The sequence below is a fragment of the Aquarana catesbeiana genome, linkage group LG06 (genome assembly GCF_042186555.1).
Source record: "Aquarana catesbeiana isolate 2022-GZ linkage group LG06, ASM4218655v1, whole genome shotgun sequence".
Taxonomy (NCBI): Eukaryota; Metazoa; Chordata; class Amphibia; order Anura; family Ranidae; genus Aquarana; species Aquarana catesbeiana.
This window is the reverse complement of record NC_133329.1, coordinates 132,275,934-132,294,937: the sequence shown is the minus strand read 5'-3', so window position 1 is coordinate 132,294,937 and position 19,004 is coordinate 132,275,934. Positions and strand designations below refer to the sequence as shown.

General features: G+C 42.1%; 1 protein-coding gene across 1 annotated transcript in view; it reads right to left on the bottom strand.

Moving 5' to 3' along the window:
- Positions 1-1,312: 1,312 nt before the first annotated feature.
- Positions 1,313-19,004, bottom strand: part of LOC141148931 (conserved oligomeric Golgi complex subunit 7-like) — a 72,734-nt gene continuing 55,042 nt past the window's right edge. Inside the window, exons 14-18 of the mRNA XM_073636823.1 lie at positions 17,325-17,465; positions 15,115-15,198; positions 10,274-10,388; positions 3,639-3,782; positions 1,313-1,670 (exon numbers count right to left, since the gene is read on the bottom strand). Coding sequence (XP_073492924.1) covers positions 1,504-1,670; positions 3,639-3,782; positions 10,274-10,388; positions 15,115-15,198; positions 17,325-17,465 — 651 coding nt within the window. The 3' untranslated portion in view covers positions 1,313-1,503. The remainder of the gene's footprint in view (positions 1,671-3,638; positions 3,783-10,273; positions 10,389-15,114; positions 15,199-17,324; positions 17,466-19,004) is intronic.

Here is a 19,004-nt window from a genome sequence, read left to right as displayed (position 1 = left end):
TACTACTGTAGGAGAGTGGATTCTAGCATTTGCAACCACTTTAAACTAGGGCTTATTTTCAGGGTAGAGCTTATATTGCAGCCCTCGCCGAAAATCACAGTAGGTCTTATTTTCGGGGTAGGTCTTATTTTTGCGGAAACACAGTAGTAGGCAATACATACATGGAGGCACCATATACACACATACATATCTATATACTGTATCTAAGAGTTGTTCCACCTGCTTACAAAGATTTGTAATCATATTTTGGTCAAACTTGTGATTCATACATTTTGCTCACTCTGCACACCCACGCAGGTAAAACCCCTATTTACCATCTTTACAGCTCTGTGTCACCTTTCTGTTCACTAAACAGTGCATCTGTATCACTGATTCACTGCTCAATAAGCAGACAAGTGACATAAATATCTGCAAAGGTAGAACAGTAAATAATGGCATCACCTGTCTGGCGGTGCAGTGAGGTGTGAATTACTAGACCGCATGTGTCAAACACAAGGCCCGGGGGTCCAGGCCATTTCATGTGGCCCTCGCACCTCTCCTGCATCTGTGGCACCCCCTTTGTCTGTGCCCCCACTTTGTCTCACTAGCAGAGAGGAGGACAGAACTCCTCCATCAAATCCTGCACTTCTGTTAGGTAGCCACAGTACCCCCTCGCCTCCACCTTGCCTGGTCTCAGCATTCAGCAGACTCCGTCAGCTGACTGCAGCCCTCCTCTGGTCCTCCTCCAGACTCTGCACTTTTTGTTTTTCAGCTCTGCCCCCATCTTTTTCCGGGCAGCAGCGCAAGGTGGGGTGGGGGGTGTACACTATGATGGAAGGGATAGTGGGGGACTCTTGACTTCTGATGGTAGGGGGCTCTTGACATCTGATGTAAGGGGGAGTGGGGTACTCTGGACATCTAGTCTTACAGATACAACCAGCCTTTTGAGGGCATTCATAATATGGATACAGCTGGCAATGAAATGGCGTTTGACACCCCTGTACTACACATTTGGAAGGTAATTAGGGGTGTGAATTACAAATTTTTTGGCAGGTAAAAAAGTTCCTATGGATGAACTGCAGTAGTGTTTAGCAATTTTCCTGGAGTCCCACTTTTTTTGTTTTGTGTGATCTGCAGATTTACTCCTACATATCTACATGCTAGCTGCATTCTGAGGAATGAGCTTTATGCACTGAATAACTTCTACACCAAGCATATTCCTCGCTAGTCATTATCTGTAGAGCTGCTCCACCAAGCACAATTCTTGTAAGTCATAAAGTGAAGGATCTGCTCCCAGTTTTTTCTTCCTATGACGTAAATGGACACAAGAACATTTCTAATAAAAAGTTTTATTTATTGTCAGTAAAGCTTGAAGTATTTTAGATCATCTGATCAGACAGGTGACATTGCACACTACTATTGTCCATCACCTTCAAAATAAACCTTCTGAAAATAAAATCCAAGAACAATATGATAACCTGTACAATGACGGCCGGCAGTATATTGTGAAAGGTGGAATTTTTATCAGTACTCGATGCTTCTCATGGCTGCGATGGAGGAGGTCAGTTTCCTGGGTAAGGCCTTTGCAGCTTGCCTGAAGTCTTCAGGCTTGGTTTTCATCAGTGTGACGATGTTCTGCAAAGTGCGGGTGGGGTGTAAACCCAGTGCGTCCATCACATTAATTAGATAATCTAGATTAAAAATAATAGGTTACATTGTTTCTCCATGTAAAAGTCTTTTCTTAAAGCCCATTGAGGAGCAAAGGAAGTCATAAACCTTCAGTCATACAGCTGCCTACAGGAGGACTGGACCCTTGTAAACAAAGAAACTGTAGGCCAGCCAAGGAAAACCCCTCTTACTGCCAGCAGGACTCAGTTTTGTAGCAAAGCACTACTGTAAGCATGATTATAAATACATTCCCCCAATGGACTCGAGAAAGAAAATTTGATTTTTTTTTTCGTTCAGGAACACTCAGGAACACAGGAAGTCTTTAGCCTTCAGGACATCCAGAAGCTGTCCTACTGACATTATGCAAAACAGCAAATGCCAAAAGGAATGTTTTTGGAGTGGAAAAAATAAATGAAAACTGGGTACTGCCTTGAATTCAAAGAGTACCCTGAAAGACTTTACCCAAAACTGGCATTAAATGAGGCTGAAGCATTCACCTGTGGAACTTAGAGAAACTGTGAACAAAGGACAGCAGCCTTGTAAATCTGGGAAACAGCTGCATGATGTCTAAAAGCCCAAGAAATACTTGCAGATTAGGTAGAGCAAGTCTTAATAGAGGGAACCTGATCTTTGAGAAAATGAACTTGAATGATGGTCTGTGCCATCTAGACAGGGGTTGGATGAAGTCTGCAATGCAAATATGGGTTACCTTTTTAGATCTTTTCAAAATAATTCAATGGGAATTTCAGCACCAGAATGCAAGTCAGCATGTATAGCAACATGAGCTTCTGAGTGTATCACAGTGTGAATAAGCCCCAACTGAAATGTATTTTATTGCACCTATAAGAAAATAGCATCATTCATTTTTTTTTTAAATTAGACTTACCCTAGTTTCATAAGGTATTCCAAGTTCCTTCAGTGTCCTTGTATCACACTCAAACATATATTATGAAAGTTAAAAATGCAATGTCATGGGAAAAGTAAAAAAAAAGCCTGAGCATACATTTTCACTATTAGAGGTCGACTGATATATCGGCCGACCGATATATCGGCCGATATTTGGCATTTTTTAATTAATCGGCATTGGGCCAATTGTGCTGATAAAAAAAGGCCGATTTAAAAGTTCAGCGCGACTTGCAAATGACTTCTGTAACAGAAGTCAATGCAAGTTGTCTGAAGTCTTCCCGTGGAGCGACTATCTATCTGGGCAGCCTGCCAAGTCTGGGAAAAGAACCAAAAAGAGATACAATGGACTGAACTCCCTGTGTAGGAGTTCTCAGTTGAACCATTTAAAGACTAAATATTTTCTGACACTTATTGCTTACAAGTAAGAATCCTGTATTTTCTGCTAGAAAATCACTTCGAACCCCCAAACATTTTATATTATATATATATATATATATATATATTTTTTTTTTTTAGCAGAGACCCTAGGAAATAAAATAATAAAATAGTGGTTGTTGCAATATTTTATGTCACATGGCATTTGCGCAGTGGTCTATTAATATGCAATTTTTTGGGAAAAAATACACTAATGAATTAAAAAAAAAAATAAAACAGTAAAGTTAGCCCATTTTTTTTGTCCAAAAGTTTTGATTACCTGTTTTTGTGTATTTAATATATAAGATATAGTTTTTTTTAATCTAAATTATACATAAAAGTGAACTAATGGGAGGTTTGTTTTGTTTAATAAATGTTTAAATGTAAGAAATTTTCTGTATCATTTATTACTTAAGGCTGCTTTCACCCTGCAGCGGGCAGACGTTGACAAACAAAAAAAAAAAAAAAAACGGCATCATATATCGGCCATCGTACGCCGCGATTTCTAAATATCGGCATCGGCCAGAAAAAAAAACAATATCGGTCGACCTCTATTCACTATACATATGCACGCCACAGAACTCTCAGACTTTTTGTTCTGTAACACAAGGTTATCATTAAGCTCTGAGTCACACAGCTGACTCATCCAAGATTGATTTGTGTAGGTTCACCTATATCAGTTGCCAGCTGTTTGCTGGAGTGTGGGGTGACGGTCGGGATCTGCAGGATGACGTCACAGTAAGTCTGCATTGTGGCTCTCGCCAGTGATCCCAGCCAATAATCAGCCATGTTGTCTAGTTCTGGCGTCTCTTCTCCTGAAACACACAGATACACAAATAAGGTTTGGCAAAGGTATCATTGTTTTTACAGTATACATACATTTTTTATAAATAATTTCACCAAGATGTTTAAAGAGGAACTATATTGTTTTTTAGATAGACTTGAAAAGTTTGGCTGGCAACAAATAATTTCATCAGTGTGCATTCCATATTTTCTAATGTATGTATATGGAGGCAGTCATATTTGATCACTAGATGTAGAGAGATGTCATATTTACCATATTTCATGCAGGGAGATCTACTACTGTTGGCTATCTCAAGGTCAGACTTTGAAATTTGGCAAGTAGCAAAACTGCTTTATTGTGCTACCATGATTACAAATTAGAAATTAGTTCTTGAAACACTAATTGTTCTCATAATTTGTACATTAAAGCGGAGTTACGCTTTTTTTTCCTTAAAGTCAGCAGCTACAAATACTGCAGCTGCTGACCTTTAAAATATGGACACTTACCTGTCCAGGGCACACACGATGTCGGCACCCGAAGCTGATCTGTCACTCGGCTCTCAGGTGCTGCCGCCGCCATCTTCGGTAGGGGGATCAGGAAGTGAAGCCTTGCGACTTCACTTCCAGGTTCCCTACTGCGCATGCAAGACTCGAGCTGCGTGTTCCCACTGGTCCCTGCTGTCTCCTGGGACCTGTGTGTCTCCCAGAAGACAGTGTGGGGGGGGGGGGGGGGGAGAAGGCGCCGGAGGTGGCGTAGATACCCGCGGGTGGCTCGGGTATCTATGCCAGGAAGTGGGAGCAAAATACCTGTATTAGACAGGTACTTCCCCCTCCCCCCTGAAAGGTGCCAAATGTGACACCTTTTCGGAGGATTCCAAAAACGTTGCAAAACGTTTTATTTTTATTTTGGATAGGGTAAGGGAGGGTTACCCTGTAAGTTTTTTTTTCCATCTGTAAGCTCTAAGGAGCAGGGCCCTCTGATTCCTACTGTATCAAATTGTATTGTATTTGTACTGTTTACCCTAAAGTTGTGAAGCGCTACGTAAACTGTTGGCGCTATATAAATACTGTATAATAATAATATTAATAATAATCTGTGTCCCATTGGGGAGATTTACTTTCACTTCCTGTCCCATAGCCAAAACTGGAAGCAACCAGAAATCCCTGCAAATTAAGGTGTGCCCATTGGAATATTTCACCTCAATTACTTTTCTGAGGACAACCCAAAAATGTGGGTTTTCTTTTAACTTTCACTTTCCTGATAACAGGACAAAAAGAGAGGATGAATCTCCCTAATGGGGGCACAAACAGCAATAAAAACCTAAAAGCTGTTCCAATCCCTCTCTACAAAATGTAGAAAAAAAACTAAGTTTTTCCATTAGTTATACTTAAAATAAATTAAAAAAAAAAACCTTTGCATTGGGCTTAAACAGGAATTCCAGATATGGAAAAATTTCCAGTTACATTGGTCCAGCTTGGACAATCTACAGCCATCAGATTCCTCTAGAAACTGGAATTCACTGTAGTAGGCACTGCTACTAGAGTGATTGCCACTAGCTTCTGGGTCCTGTGCCAAGCAGCTGCCCTGCTGCATTGTGAACACAGGAAGTTGGCTTTTTCTCAATGATTTCAAAGCATTTTCTGATTGGATGAGGTAAAAAGGTGGGGTGGTGCTATCACACTCTCCACCTCATCCAATCAAAGAATGCTTTGCAAAGCATTTTCTGAATGGCACCCGTGCCAAGCGGCCGACCTTCTGTATTCACAATGCAGCAGGGCAGCCACTTGGCATGAGACCAGGAAGCTAGTGGAGAGCACTGTAGCAGAAGTCTACTACAGTGATTTCCAGCTTCCAGAGGGATCGCACACGTATGGTATATGTATAGTTACATTGGTCCAACCTGGACCAAAGTAACTATATGAAAATATCTATACCTGGAATTCTTCGTTAAAGTGGAGTTCCACCCATTTAAAAGTCAGCAGCTACAAAAAGTGTAACTGCTGACTTTTAATAATCAGACACTCACCTGTCCCATGGTCCAGCGATGCGAGTGTACGAAGCCTCGCTCCTCTCCCCCTCCTCCCCACGGCGCCGGTATTGTAACTGTGGCTGCACAGCCGGGCACACAGTGCGCATGAGCGCACCTCCCTGTAATGTGTCCCAGAAGACTGCAGGGAGGGAGGAGGTGTGAGCTGGGTGCCTGTAAAAACAGGGTACCCGCTCCCCCCCTAAAAAAATGACATGCCAAATGTCAGGGGGTCACCTGCACTTAAAGCGGAAGTTCCATTTTTGGGTGGAATTCTGCTTTAATTTACTAAGCTAAATCACATGTGCTATTGGTCATAATTGTAATTTCAGCCATGTGACATTATATTCAGTGATTCTATATTCAGCTTTTATTGGCTCTTACAGCAGAGAAGAACAATTGATATGGAAAATATTAACTGTTGTAGACGAGTGAATTGAGGGCCATTCATTCTCTTTAATGAAAACCAGTGTTCAAAATATAGGTAGGCTGCAATAGCCACGCCTTCTATAAATGCCAGTTACCTGGTTGTGATCCTGATGTCAAATTTCAATATTGGCATTCACTGACATGAACTGGCATAAAAATTAGAAATTCAATTTTCACTTTGACTTTTTTTTGCATATGTGCTGCAGGGTTTTGACTATTGACTTAGTTTGACAGTCAGGCACTTAGTGTTTCCAGCATAGTGCCTGGGCACACCCTAATCACTACGTGCAGTGACGATTCCCCTACTTCCCGGGCTTCCCCCTGTCTCCCCCCCCCCCCCCCCCCCCGACGGTGTTATTATATCATTTACCAGCCCCTTCCTTTTCTAAATGAACACTCACTGTGTTGTCAGGGCTGGGCTCAGCCCTTCCTTCTCAAAGCTGGCCGCTCAGCTGTCGGCTAAATGCCAGCTCCTTTCTCTCCACAGTGACTCACCTGTTGATGATATCCTACTCGTCAGTTCTGCCTACTTAAGCTGTCCAACCCAGATGATCTCTGCCTTCGCCTTGGTCACATCTCGAGAGACGCTCTTCTGTGTTCCTGTTAAAGACTTGCTTGGCTGACATTCCTTCTGGCTCCAGATCCTGCTTGCTGTTCTACTATGGTTTCTGACAGGTGTTCATTCATAACGAAAGCATAGTAAGCTGTATTTACTATGCTTCAGCTTGTGAATGAACAGGAAGCTGCTCAGCACAGAGCACTTCCCATTCATTCACTGAGGCTGCAGAGAAAGGCATTTGTGCTTGAACTTTGGGGTGCACACACTAATGCAATAGGCTACGCACACCTATGGTTTCCAAATCAACAATTTTAGCACCCATATTTCTCCTATCACTATAACTAAATTATTTTGGAGAGAAAAAAGTAAAAATAACAAATCTCCAGATGGGGCATTAGGTTAGTCTGAGAAGAATTGATATTTGATTAGGATGTGCCTGTGTTCTGTGTGTATGCAATATGCATACACAATCTAAAACAACTTGGCAGATGAAAGTCAAAGAAAGACTTTTTTTTTTTTTTTTTTAAAGTGTTAAAAAGGTTTTTAACTGCTACATAAATAATTTTGTACTTTAAAGTTATGAAGATTTTGGTGCATTGTTGCAGCCTGCATATTATAGTTTTAAGTAATGGGGCTTACATTCAAAGTTAAAAAAGGGCAGTCACCTTTGCTCTGACCTCACACTTTATCTAACCCTAAGTACAGGATTAAAGAAAAAAAATAAACCTACATACTCAACATGGTGGATGCAACATCCCTCTGATGCTGTGTCTGTCCCTCTCCACCTCAAAGACCGCTGACTGCTCAGTTCTCAGTCTTCAGTGAGCAGACACCGGTTCTCTCCTCTGCCCCTCCAGTGCTCACTGGAGTGCTGGGCTTTGATGGGGGTGGGGGGGGGTCAGGAGTGGCTGGCTCAGCCTCTCAGCAGTGCGCTGAGAGGCTGAGTTAACTGCTTGTCCAGGCATTTGGGTGGATCCCAACATTGAAGTTGGGATCTTCCACAGTCTGGACCGGCTAAAGTCAGCCAACAGCAGACTTTAGGCCGTTAAGTGCACTCCTGTGACCCACTGGAGAAGTGGGGCCAAAAGAGCTTTGGCCCTACTTCTCCTTTAACCTTGCCTTTCTCAAACCTCAACACTTCACCTCCTCCCTATCAATTAACCCCTAAAGTTACATTCCAGGTATGGCTTTTTTTTGTATCGTTACATTGGTCCAGCTTGGACCAATAGAAGTATTTATATGCCATCCCATAGATACCCTTTGCTTCTTACCTCAGATAAGTTGGTAACCTTCACTAGCTAGCTTAGTTCTCCGCACTAAGTGGGTGGGTCATAATGTACTGCGACTGCACACTGGCTTCTCCATAGGACCTAATGAAAAAAACTGTCTATTTGCAAGCCTGCAGGGAGTTGCTTCTCCATTGTGTCTTCTAGAGAAGCTGTCAAGCATGCACAGTACTCTTCAGTGAAGAGGATTAGAGTCACCTGAGATGGCTAGGTTGCAACGAGTGCGAGAGGTTGTTTGAGGTAAGCAGAAAAGATATCTATGGAATGGGAAAAAGGAGCAGTAGGGATTCATTCATGTACAGGTATCCTTTACCCTAAATGTTAACTCAAATGTAAGCCTTACAGATCCTGCATTTACCTTTTCATATGCCAAAAGTATTGTACACTCTTGCACCAAAATAAGCACTGAAAGGTCTCTGTTCTTAGTGAAGATCTTGATGCAGAAGACAAACAATTTGCAAAAATGATTGTATTTGGCTACTGCTATCCTCAGCAGTCTCCACAGAGCTTGAGTTTCAATAATCAGCAATGTTCTTATTTTTTCTGCACTGGGAGGGTTACCGTTGATCTTTAGTCTCTCATCATTTTCTAAAGGTTCTCTTGGTTTCCTTTACACCTGTTGTGGGCTGCTCATGCAGTTATAGTAAAGGGAGACCGTCACACAATTTTAGCAATGTTTCAGCAACTGGACTGGAGTGGCTCCTCTTAATATCTGCAAACACAGTAGAGAAAGGCAACAGCTAAATCACCTGAACCTCTGCTCCCTGATGTGGTTTTATTCAGCAATTCGTTTAATTGTCTACAATTATGCTCATTGTTAAGTGAAACATTAGGGGACAGAAGTTCAGATGATTTTGCCATTTTCCCCAGAGCGATTATTAAATATCTTCATCGGCTTTTATCTTGGAGTGTGGCTTGTCTTTCTCTACAAGGTTTGAAGATATTACGTTGAAGAGAGGATGGACTACTTGGGGAGCCAGCCCCTGTGGCAGGGCATGCACAGGCACAGAATCTGCAGCACAGCATTCGGACTACTTGTTTGCATCATCTTAAATCTACTGAACATAAAAAGCCAAGAATCTGCATTAAAATCCGTTTTATAGCTACACCCAGCTTGGTTCCAACCAAGGCTGGCCATACGTTATGAAATTTTCTTTCCTTCCACCACAGGTGAAAGGAAAGAAAATCACTCCATTCCTCTTTGGGGGAACCCTCCCGCTGTGCTACTGTATTCTGACAGCGGGAGGTTTCCCCGCTGTCAGCACACAATGGTTACTGCTGCCGACTATAGCCAGCAGCAGTGATCTTACGAAAAAAAAAAAAGGCCTGTCCATAGATAGATTAAAATTAGGCCGGTTCCTGCTGAAGCAGCTGAATTTTGATCTGTCAATGGTTGGCTTAAGGTCTAAGCTTAAAGTGGCTGTAAGTCTTAGACATGAAATACGAACAAAGCACATCCATCTATAGTGTGTACTTATCTCAATCCAGAGCATGAAGTGTCATTTCTCTCTGCTGGCCCATTCCTTTGCTATATGTACGAGTCACCTCTGACAAGTTTTCGTGACACCAAGAGCTAAAAAGGTTAAAGGGGAGGGAGCTGCAGCAGGCAGCCTGTGATTGACAGTCTCAGCTCCATTCCTGTGAGAAGTGGGGGTGGGGGGGGCACCTCCCCTTCAAGCTGCTCTCACTTAGCTCTGCTTGTAACTTCAAAGTGTAACTTCAGCTCCCCACCCCTGCTTTCTGAAAGCTCAGACAAGCTGTTTAAGTTTTGCACTTCGAATGGCTGTAGAGAAGGGAAAACTGCAGATAAACAGGTACAACTTATGTAGGAGTATTTGTTTCATCTCTGTGTATCATCTCTGATCTGTTTCATCTCTGTGTATGAAGTGAGGCTAGTCACTTTACTAGGTTTAGACTTTAACTCACATTTCTGTTATGGTCAAAGGGAAAATCCATTTAACTACATAGTTACATAGTAGGTGAGGTTGAAAAAAAGACACAAGTCCATCAAGTCCAACCTATGTGTGTGATTATGTGTCAGTATTGCACCAATCAAAATCAAAATGGCACCAATTATCAGTGAAAATAAGAGTTAGATCATTATTGCACTGATGGAAATTTTTCCTTTTAGTTTTTTGGATATAAACACATCTGCTAAAAAGCCGTGGGACTGATCTAAAGAAAGATTTTAGTGGTGCTGTTCTCCTGATAGTCTAACTCACCTTGCTCTGGAGGATAGGGCAACTTTCCAGCATGCAAAGCTAGCTCCAATGCCGAGTCTTCGGGGGTTACGAATGGCTCCAGATGCAGGGGGAGGGACATGAGGTATTGACCAATCTAAAATTACAAGGAACCAAAGTGACTAGAAGTGTTCTAATAAAGCAGAGAAACGGGTTTGACTGTAGAAATCAGTTAAATTGTTCCTTAAAAAAATATATACATTTAATATTAAAAATAAATAATAAAGTAAGATTACGGTCTACCTTTAAAAAACATCTTCTACAGCACTTTGCTGTATGTGCATCTGCACTCACGGCTTTCCCTTTAGTCCCCTTGCAAAGTATCACAAATACAAATTTCTGTAATGGGGTGACAATGCTACTGCACTAAATAAAGAGAAAATTACTGTGCTAACGATTGTGCAAAATGTGCTAGCACCACAATTGACAATTAGTGTGCAAAATACAAGACTCAAAGTGCTGCACTAGATAAGTATAGGTAAATGTGATTATATGAATAAGTATAAATCCTAATGAAACAAAAACTAGAGTGGAGACAGGAGTGAATGTCTCATACATATAATGTAAATAGTGAAAATATATCAAATTAAAAAGTCCACAGTAGGCCACCATTCATGTACCCATATGAATACAAAGTCCACACAAGTGCTTGAGATGATGTTCAAACAACAAATGACAATCCCATCACCATGAATAATGACAATGCACTAACCAGAAAATGTGGACCCAAATACCATACGGTAGTGGGTCGCACAGGCAGATGTAAAAGGACATCAACCAGGGGGCCAGATCACTCAGGTATCTCTGGATGGATAAGTCTCACAGATCTCCACAGCTGTGGTATGGATGGACTCCAACATGGATGCACCATCATCCCCTGGGTCCACTGCGCTTTGTAGAGCTGAGGGTACCTGTCTTACGAATCCCGGTTTGCTGACTGATGCTGTGATTGCAGGAATTTGTAAGACAGGTGCCCTCAGCTCTACAAAGCGCAGAGGATCCAGTGGGATGATGGTGCTTCCATGTTGGCATCCATCCATACCAGAGCTGTGGAGATCTGTGAGACTTATCCATCCAGAGATACTGTACCTGAGTGATCTGGCTCCCCTGGTTGATGTCCTTTTACCTCTGCCTGTGTGCCCACTACCGTATGGTATTTGGATACACATTTTCTGGTAAGCGCCTTGTCATTATCCATGGTGGTTGGATTGTCACATTGGTGGCTGTCATTTGTCCCTTGACCATCATCTCACACACTTGTGTGGACTTTGTAATCATATGGTTACATGATTGGTGGCCCACTGTGGACTTTTTATGTTAAATATTTACACCATTTACATTATGTGTATGAGACATTCACTCCTGTCTCCACTCTAGTTTTTTGTTTCTTTATGATTTAGATTTATTCAAATGCTACTACACTGTTCCTGAATACAGAGTAGTGTTGCCACCTTCATGTAGGCTGTGCCTCCTAGCCATACAGTGGGATGAGAAGATATTGCAAGGAGCCTTGGTATCAAATTCATCACTGCTTAATAAAGTCACATCTAGCTTCCCCAGTGTATCTTATCCAAAAAAATAAAAAGTGTCAGTTGTAATGTGGAGGCTGCATGTTTTATTTTTTCAGTTTTTCCTCTATATTTTCAGCTTTGAACCTATCTGTAACACACTTCCTGTGCAAGAGTGACAACACGTATTACCTGTACTGTATCAATGAAGGGGCAGCTTTCTCACCCTAGGACAGGAAATGTGTTGGGACTACAAAAGGCCCCCTTCTCTCCACTTCTCCGTATAATAGGAGAGGTGATCTGAGGTACACAGAGAGAACTACCAACAATTCTAACTGATAAGAGTGAAGCAAAGGCAAAGGACATAGAAGGTTATCAGGTCCCAATATTTCTGACAGAATCCACTGGTATTTCTGTGCAACTATTGCCAGATATAACAATACACCTATGGTGGTACTAAATACTAAACAGACCAAAAGTGAATGGAGAAGCTCAATATTATGGTTTACATACTGTACACCTGAACTAGGGCCTCATTGGTGTAATTATGCTTCATCTTAGAAGCTATGTAGTTTTGGATCTGGTTACTACATGAATGGGAGCAATTTTAACTGTCAGAGGCAGAGCTAATGGCCCTTCATAATCCTACTTAACTAGGACTTGACTAGGGTACCCTCACGTCCGGGTACTAGGTGTAATGATAAGAAAGAAAAAGAGCGCACCGGCCTAGTGCATTATCCTTAAGAAAATGATTTACGGAATTAAAAACAAGATTAAAAACTACTCACAAAGGTAGAAAGAAATATCGCACTGTAAGCAGTCACAAAGTGATAAATCCGCAGGTAGCAGTCTCCAGGTCCTAGGAGGAGGACGCACGAACCGCCGCTGGCTAACACGTTTCAAAAGGTGTCTCTTCTTCTTCAGAGCCTTAGCTGTGCTGATCTCTTGCTACCATTTATACATGTGTCTGACTGAAACGGTATTGGATATATTATATAACCTCATATTGTTCTACCCAAGACCACTAGATGTATTATGTGTAGTAATAGACCCAGGTCACCTTACTGTTTGCACCCCCAGTGTGCAGGCGCATGTGGAAGGAGACAAAGTTGAGCGAATTAAATAAATAAATAAAATACAACAAAACAATATATTATGAATTGATACCTATACCTACCAAAGTAATATCTTATAACAATCAGGCAGAGGCCCACAAACCCCCCTCTCCTCCCCCTTTGGAACCTCCCATCAATTAAGGGAGGAGTTCCAATACCATTTCAGTCAGACACATGTATAAATGGTAGCAAGAGATCAGCACAGCTAAGGCTCTGAAGAAGAGACACCTTTGAAACGCGTTAGCCAGCGGCGGTTCGTGCGTCCTCCTCCTAGGACCTGGAGACTGCTACCTGCGGATTTATCACTTTGTGACTGCTTACAGTGCGATATTTCTTTCTACCTTTGTGAGTAGTTTTTAATCCTGTTTTTAATAAATCATTTTCTTAAGGATAATGCACTAGGCCGGTGCGCTCTCTTTTTCTTTCTTATCATTGACTACTAGGATAATCCCATCCTGGAGAGCAGCAAGGCTGAAATTCACTGTCCCTTTTGAAACCTTGAGATCGTCTAGCCTATACACCTGTGCGCAAGAGTATTTGCTTCTGTAGTACTGTACTAGGTGTAATCCTAGACTCTGCCTTGTCATTTCAGCCCCAAGTCCAATCGCTGTCAAAAGTTTGTGGAATTCATCTCCGTAACATCTCTAAAATTCGCCCCTTTTTAACAAATGAAACCACCAAGCTCCTCATTCACTCCCTTATTATCTCTCGCCTTGACTATTGTAACTCCCTTCTCATTGGCCTGCCTCTCCATAGGCTATCCCCTCTTCAGTCTATCATGAATGCTGCTGCCAGACTTATCCACCTTACCAGTGTCTGCCAACCCTCTCCTCCAATCCCTACACTGGCTCCCAATCACCCAGCGAATTAAATTCAAAATACTAACCACAACATACAAAGCCATTCACAACTCTGCCCCGAGCTACATCACCAACTTGTCTCCAAATATCACATAATCGACCTCTCCGCTTCTCCCAAGACCTCCTACGTTCAAGCTCTCTCATCTCCTCCTCCCATGCTTGTCTCCAGGATTTCTCCAGAGCCTCTCCCATCCTCTGGAACTCGCTACCTCCACTGGTCCGGCTATCCCCTACTCTTGCTACCTTCAGGCGATCCCTGAAAACTCATCTCTTCGGAAAAGCCTATCACGTCTTCAACTATTCTTCTACCACTTCCATCAGCTCATTCCCCACAGTTACAACCTTTTGTACCACCTGCCCCACCCTATTAGATTGTAAGCTCTTCTGAGCAGGGCCCCCTCAATCCTCTTGTATTTTATTGTATTATAACTGTATTGTCTCCTTTTTATATTGTAAAGCGCTGTGTAAACTGTTGACGCTATATAAATCCTGAATAATAATAATAATAATAATAATAATAATAATAATAATAATAATAATTGGGTACACTGGCAACAAATACCACTTTTTGGTCCTTTATAACTGGGAATCCCTTGTTGAAATATCCCCACCATAGTTTTTGGCACTGTTCCCACTTACCTTGAAGTGTTGGGGAGTTCCCCACCTCCTCTTTTCATTCTTTATCATCATAAATGCATAAAAAATACTATTAAGAAGTATGAAACAACCTAGGTAAGACCAGGGCAGGCATGCAAAACTGGGATCTAAAGTGCCAAGGCTTCAACTAGTATCCATAAGAACTGAGAGTCTGCTGGTGGATTTTAAATTGCAGTATTTACTGAAAATGGAAGCATCAATTTAACATGAACAATTCCGTAAAAAATTTCTACACATCATTGAAGCCAGCCAAAGATGCATTAAACCTCAGCAGGTTCAGCAGAGACCGCCCAAGATTCATTTAATCTATGGGCAGACTGGTTGAATTGTAGTCGAACCATCGATCGACTTCAGTACAACCAGCCTGTTGGATTTTTTTCATATGCGATCACTTTAGCAGCCAGCAGTGATCGATGTATTCCACTGGTAAGGAAGGCTACCTGCCAGCAGAACACAATAGCCTTGTGGGAGGGATTCCCCAATCAAAATGGTCTTTGTTGATGGAGAATCAAGCAATTTTCTTTTCTGCAACCCATGATTGCAGGAAAGAAATTCGCATCATCTATGGCTTGCTTTAGAGAGAGACAACCCCTTCAAGTTGGCAAGTTTAATACAGCAATGTTAATTTAATCAGTGATAAATTCATCACAGTCTGGCCATTGGTAGTATATAGCACCACTTACATTACTTATATACTCGAGCGGAGTAAGGCTGAATGTGGGTAAATCTTCTGTCAGTGTTTCTCCTGACTCTTCAAATCCCCAGCTCTGAAAATTAAGAGTCACAGATGAAAGAAGTTATAGCAAAATTATATCAAAATCCTATGAATAGTTTGACTCATAGCTGTATATCTGCACTGTGAGATCATCTAAGGCACTTCTGCCTCTGACTGCCAAGTCTCTCTGAGTGAGACTTTGGTGATGTCACTACTGTGCAAGCTTATGGTTCTCCTTTCAGGAGAGGAAGCTGTAACTTAGGAAATTGCAGGCAAACACCTCACTGCTACTTTCATTCATTCTGTGGAGCTGTGCTTTGTGGTTATTTTTTCACTAGTTATTAAGGGGCGCACCTGACATGAGGAATCAAAGCCCTGCCTCTACCAAGATGGACAGACGCTGTATGGAACAAGTCATGGTATGTCAGTAATGGGGAAAAGACCAATTTCAGAGAGCCTATAGGCAATATTAGTTACTAGTCCTTTCCCTCTGCTTTTTTTTGTACACATTCTGTTCAGGTCCATTTAGTGCCGGTTCACACTATAGCAATGTCAGACATTGCGTGTGATTTGCACCGCACTGCTGTGCAGATCACATGCGATGTCTGTGCTATGCAAATTCAGCCATACAGATTGTATGGCTAAATTCGCATTGCATTCGGACCAAAATCACGCAGGACCCTTTTTTTGTCCTCACCAGAATCAGATCACATGGGCATTCACACCCATGCAATCCGATTCCTGTCCGAATTGACAGTTGGCACTTCGATATGCGAACTGATCTGGGGGTGTCATTAACTTTGTATTGACACTCCCAGCGGTTCGCATAGGGCAGTGTGAACTGTCGGCGATTCAGGTGGGATGTGGGAACCCGCACTGGGTTTGCAGGGTTTCCCGCATTGCACCAGTGTGCGTTTGTGAACCCCCCCAAAAAATGGATCCTGCTCCTTTAAAGCATGTTATATGACACAGTGCTTATCCTGTGTCATTTGGCCCCCTGTAACACCTAAAAAACCTGGATGATCCTGCCAGTTTCTCCCCACCCCTCTGTAAACTGACCACAGTGTATCATGGCTGCCGAGACCAGACATCGTGGTCAGTTTACGTGCCTCTGTCATCAGCAGCCTGCTATCTGCTTTCCTCTCTGCTCCTGTGTCCTCCTCCCCCCTCCCCTCTCTGTCTGTGTGTGAGCCGCTCCTCAAACCCCCTGCTGCTCTCATAACACAAAAAAAAAAAAAAAAATCAAGGTTCAACCCCTTCCTGTGCTCTTAAGCATTTCCTTACCAATACCTAACCATTTCCTGTGCAGCAGTACTGTGAGCCCAGAGCACTGTGATGACATCCTCCCATGGGGCACACAGGAAGTGGAGTGAGTAGCGCTGGACTCAGAAGAGCAATGCAATGTAGTGAATGAAAGAACATTTGAGGGGGCAGCACCGGAAAAACACATTTTTGACACAGAGCAGTCCCCTGCTGCAGGTTCTCATCTTGTGACTTTGTCCTGCCTGCAGCAGACTAATGACATAATTTGCCTAGGCAGAGTCACTTGACTGGCACACAATAATTGCTTTTCTTATTGATTAAAGCTAGTTTTTTTTTTCATTTTACGGTTGCTGTATTTAATGGCATTGGAGGAATTTATTCATGCAGTGCCATTTATATCCTTTTGGACTCAGCAGCTGCATGGACACAGAGGCTGCTCCCAATCTGACATCCGCAAGGATGCACGGCCCAGAGCGCACACTGTCAGCGCTCAGGGCCCTGCACCTGCACCATTGTCAGATTGGGAGCAGCGCCTATGTCCGTGACATCAATGGTACTGCAAGCAAAGAGCACCCGTGCATCCCTGTGTAGGTACACATTGCTCTCAATGGGCTTATGCTTTAGTACTCTCCATGTGAACAAGGCCAGTAAATATATTGAAATGTTCATTTAAAGCAGACTCAATAAATTAAGAATCGTAAATGCAAAAACATATTTTGTGCATTTTTTTACAAATCTGAACCAAAAAAAAAAAAGTGCGTTTAAAAAGCACAATGAACATGAATTTAAAATAAAGACTTTCATAAACCCACACAGTTACATTGGTAAGGACCATGCATTACTACATGTGTGTAGGTGCTAAAGAGCCTTCACTTAAATGCAGAGAGCATCATCTAGAACTGGGGTAAAACTTACCTCCATCTTGGGCACCAACAAGAGTTGTTTTTTTATCCTCAAGAAGACAGAATCGAAAGCCAACTGGTGAGCTACCTGATTTTGGCGAGTTAGAGCTGATCGGGCGGAGGAAAGAAGGCCGGCATTGACTGCTCCTTTCTCCTGGAAGAGGTGTATGAAAAAGAAACAAATGATCCACGCTCCATCTTACCTGTTTTTTTTTTTTTTAAACAGGTCCATGTATTAATAACATGTAAAAGCAAAAAGGTAAACAAGTTATACGGTTTTGAAAAAAGGTGTTCTTGCATGGTGGGTTTTCCCTCTATATTTCCAGTTGTCCATGTACTGCTGAAGTTCTTCTACTCAGAGAAGATTGGTGTATTGTTGTACATATGTGAGTTGTGACCTACTGTATACTTGTGACTTTTGCTGAGCAAGTAAATAAGTGCTTTTGACCTGTATGTGGAGCGTGCTAGGCTTGCTTCACCAGGGTAGAGCGGTTCTTTTAAATCTACATAATGCTAGGTTAATTGACTTCCACTTAGATCATCCCTAATGTGTGCTTGCATAATTGTGGAAAGGACATTGCACGGTTTACATCTACCGAGGGTGAGTCAGCTGTCAATGGTCTATATACGCTTCCGTACTATACTGGAACTCATAATTTAATGGCAGTGAGATCAGCTATTTGTCAATTAAAGCAGACCAATGCTTAAGATGGTTGGTAAGATTTTTTTCTCTTACTGCCCTGTGGGCTGAACAAGTGAAATCTACTGATTTCTCTAGCCATGGATGGATGAATCTTCCCTGCCCGCTATTGTTTTTTCCGACAGCCGCCATCGATGGATGCCAAAGTATCTAAACAGTGGCTGTATATGATTGGATGCAGGTGCTGTTCAGCCTGACAATTTTTCATCTGGCTCCTTCGATTTGCAGATCAAGCTGGAGGGTTGCTCCATGTATGAACAGCTTAAAGGCATATGTATAGTCAAAAGTTTTTTAAAGGAGAAGTATAGCCAAAGCTTTTTTGGCTATACTTCTCCTAGGCATCAGACGAGTGCAGTTCATTCTAATCACTTCTGTGACTTGTTTTCAGTCGACAGCAGGTTAAAGCCCACTGTCAGCAGACGTCACAGAGCCAGTCCAGGCTCTGAAGAGATCCTAACCTTATGGTCGGGATCCACCTAGATCAGTGATGGCGAACCTATGGCACGCGTGCCACAGCTATTCCCAGGGTGCCTCTCTGCTACCAAAGCCACACCTCTCATTAACCAATAGGTATTTCAAGTTACAAATGAACTCCAAATAATATATAAAAAGAATGTGCTTGCTTCATAGAAGGTTGGGTGGTTATGTGTTGTGCAGAGAGGTGTCCAGAGGTTCCAACACATTTTGGAATGTAGAGCTTCTTTAGGAGACCCTGATACAATCTACATAATAGAGCTGCACAATTAATCGTTAAAAAAAAAAAAAAAATTGATTCAACCCCTTCATGATCTTAATCCAGAATTTCCACGATTCTATGTAAACAGTGCAGAGTCGTTCTCTGCTTACCCACAGCTGAAAAAAAAAAAAAAAAAAGTACCTCCGCAAAATGTTTTTCAAAATGTCAGAGAACTTTGATCAAAGTATCTTTTGGTTCTTTTAGATCAAAAGAAAGAACTTCGGTTTGTAAATGAGAGCAGTTTAATCACTTAAAGA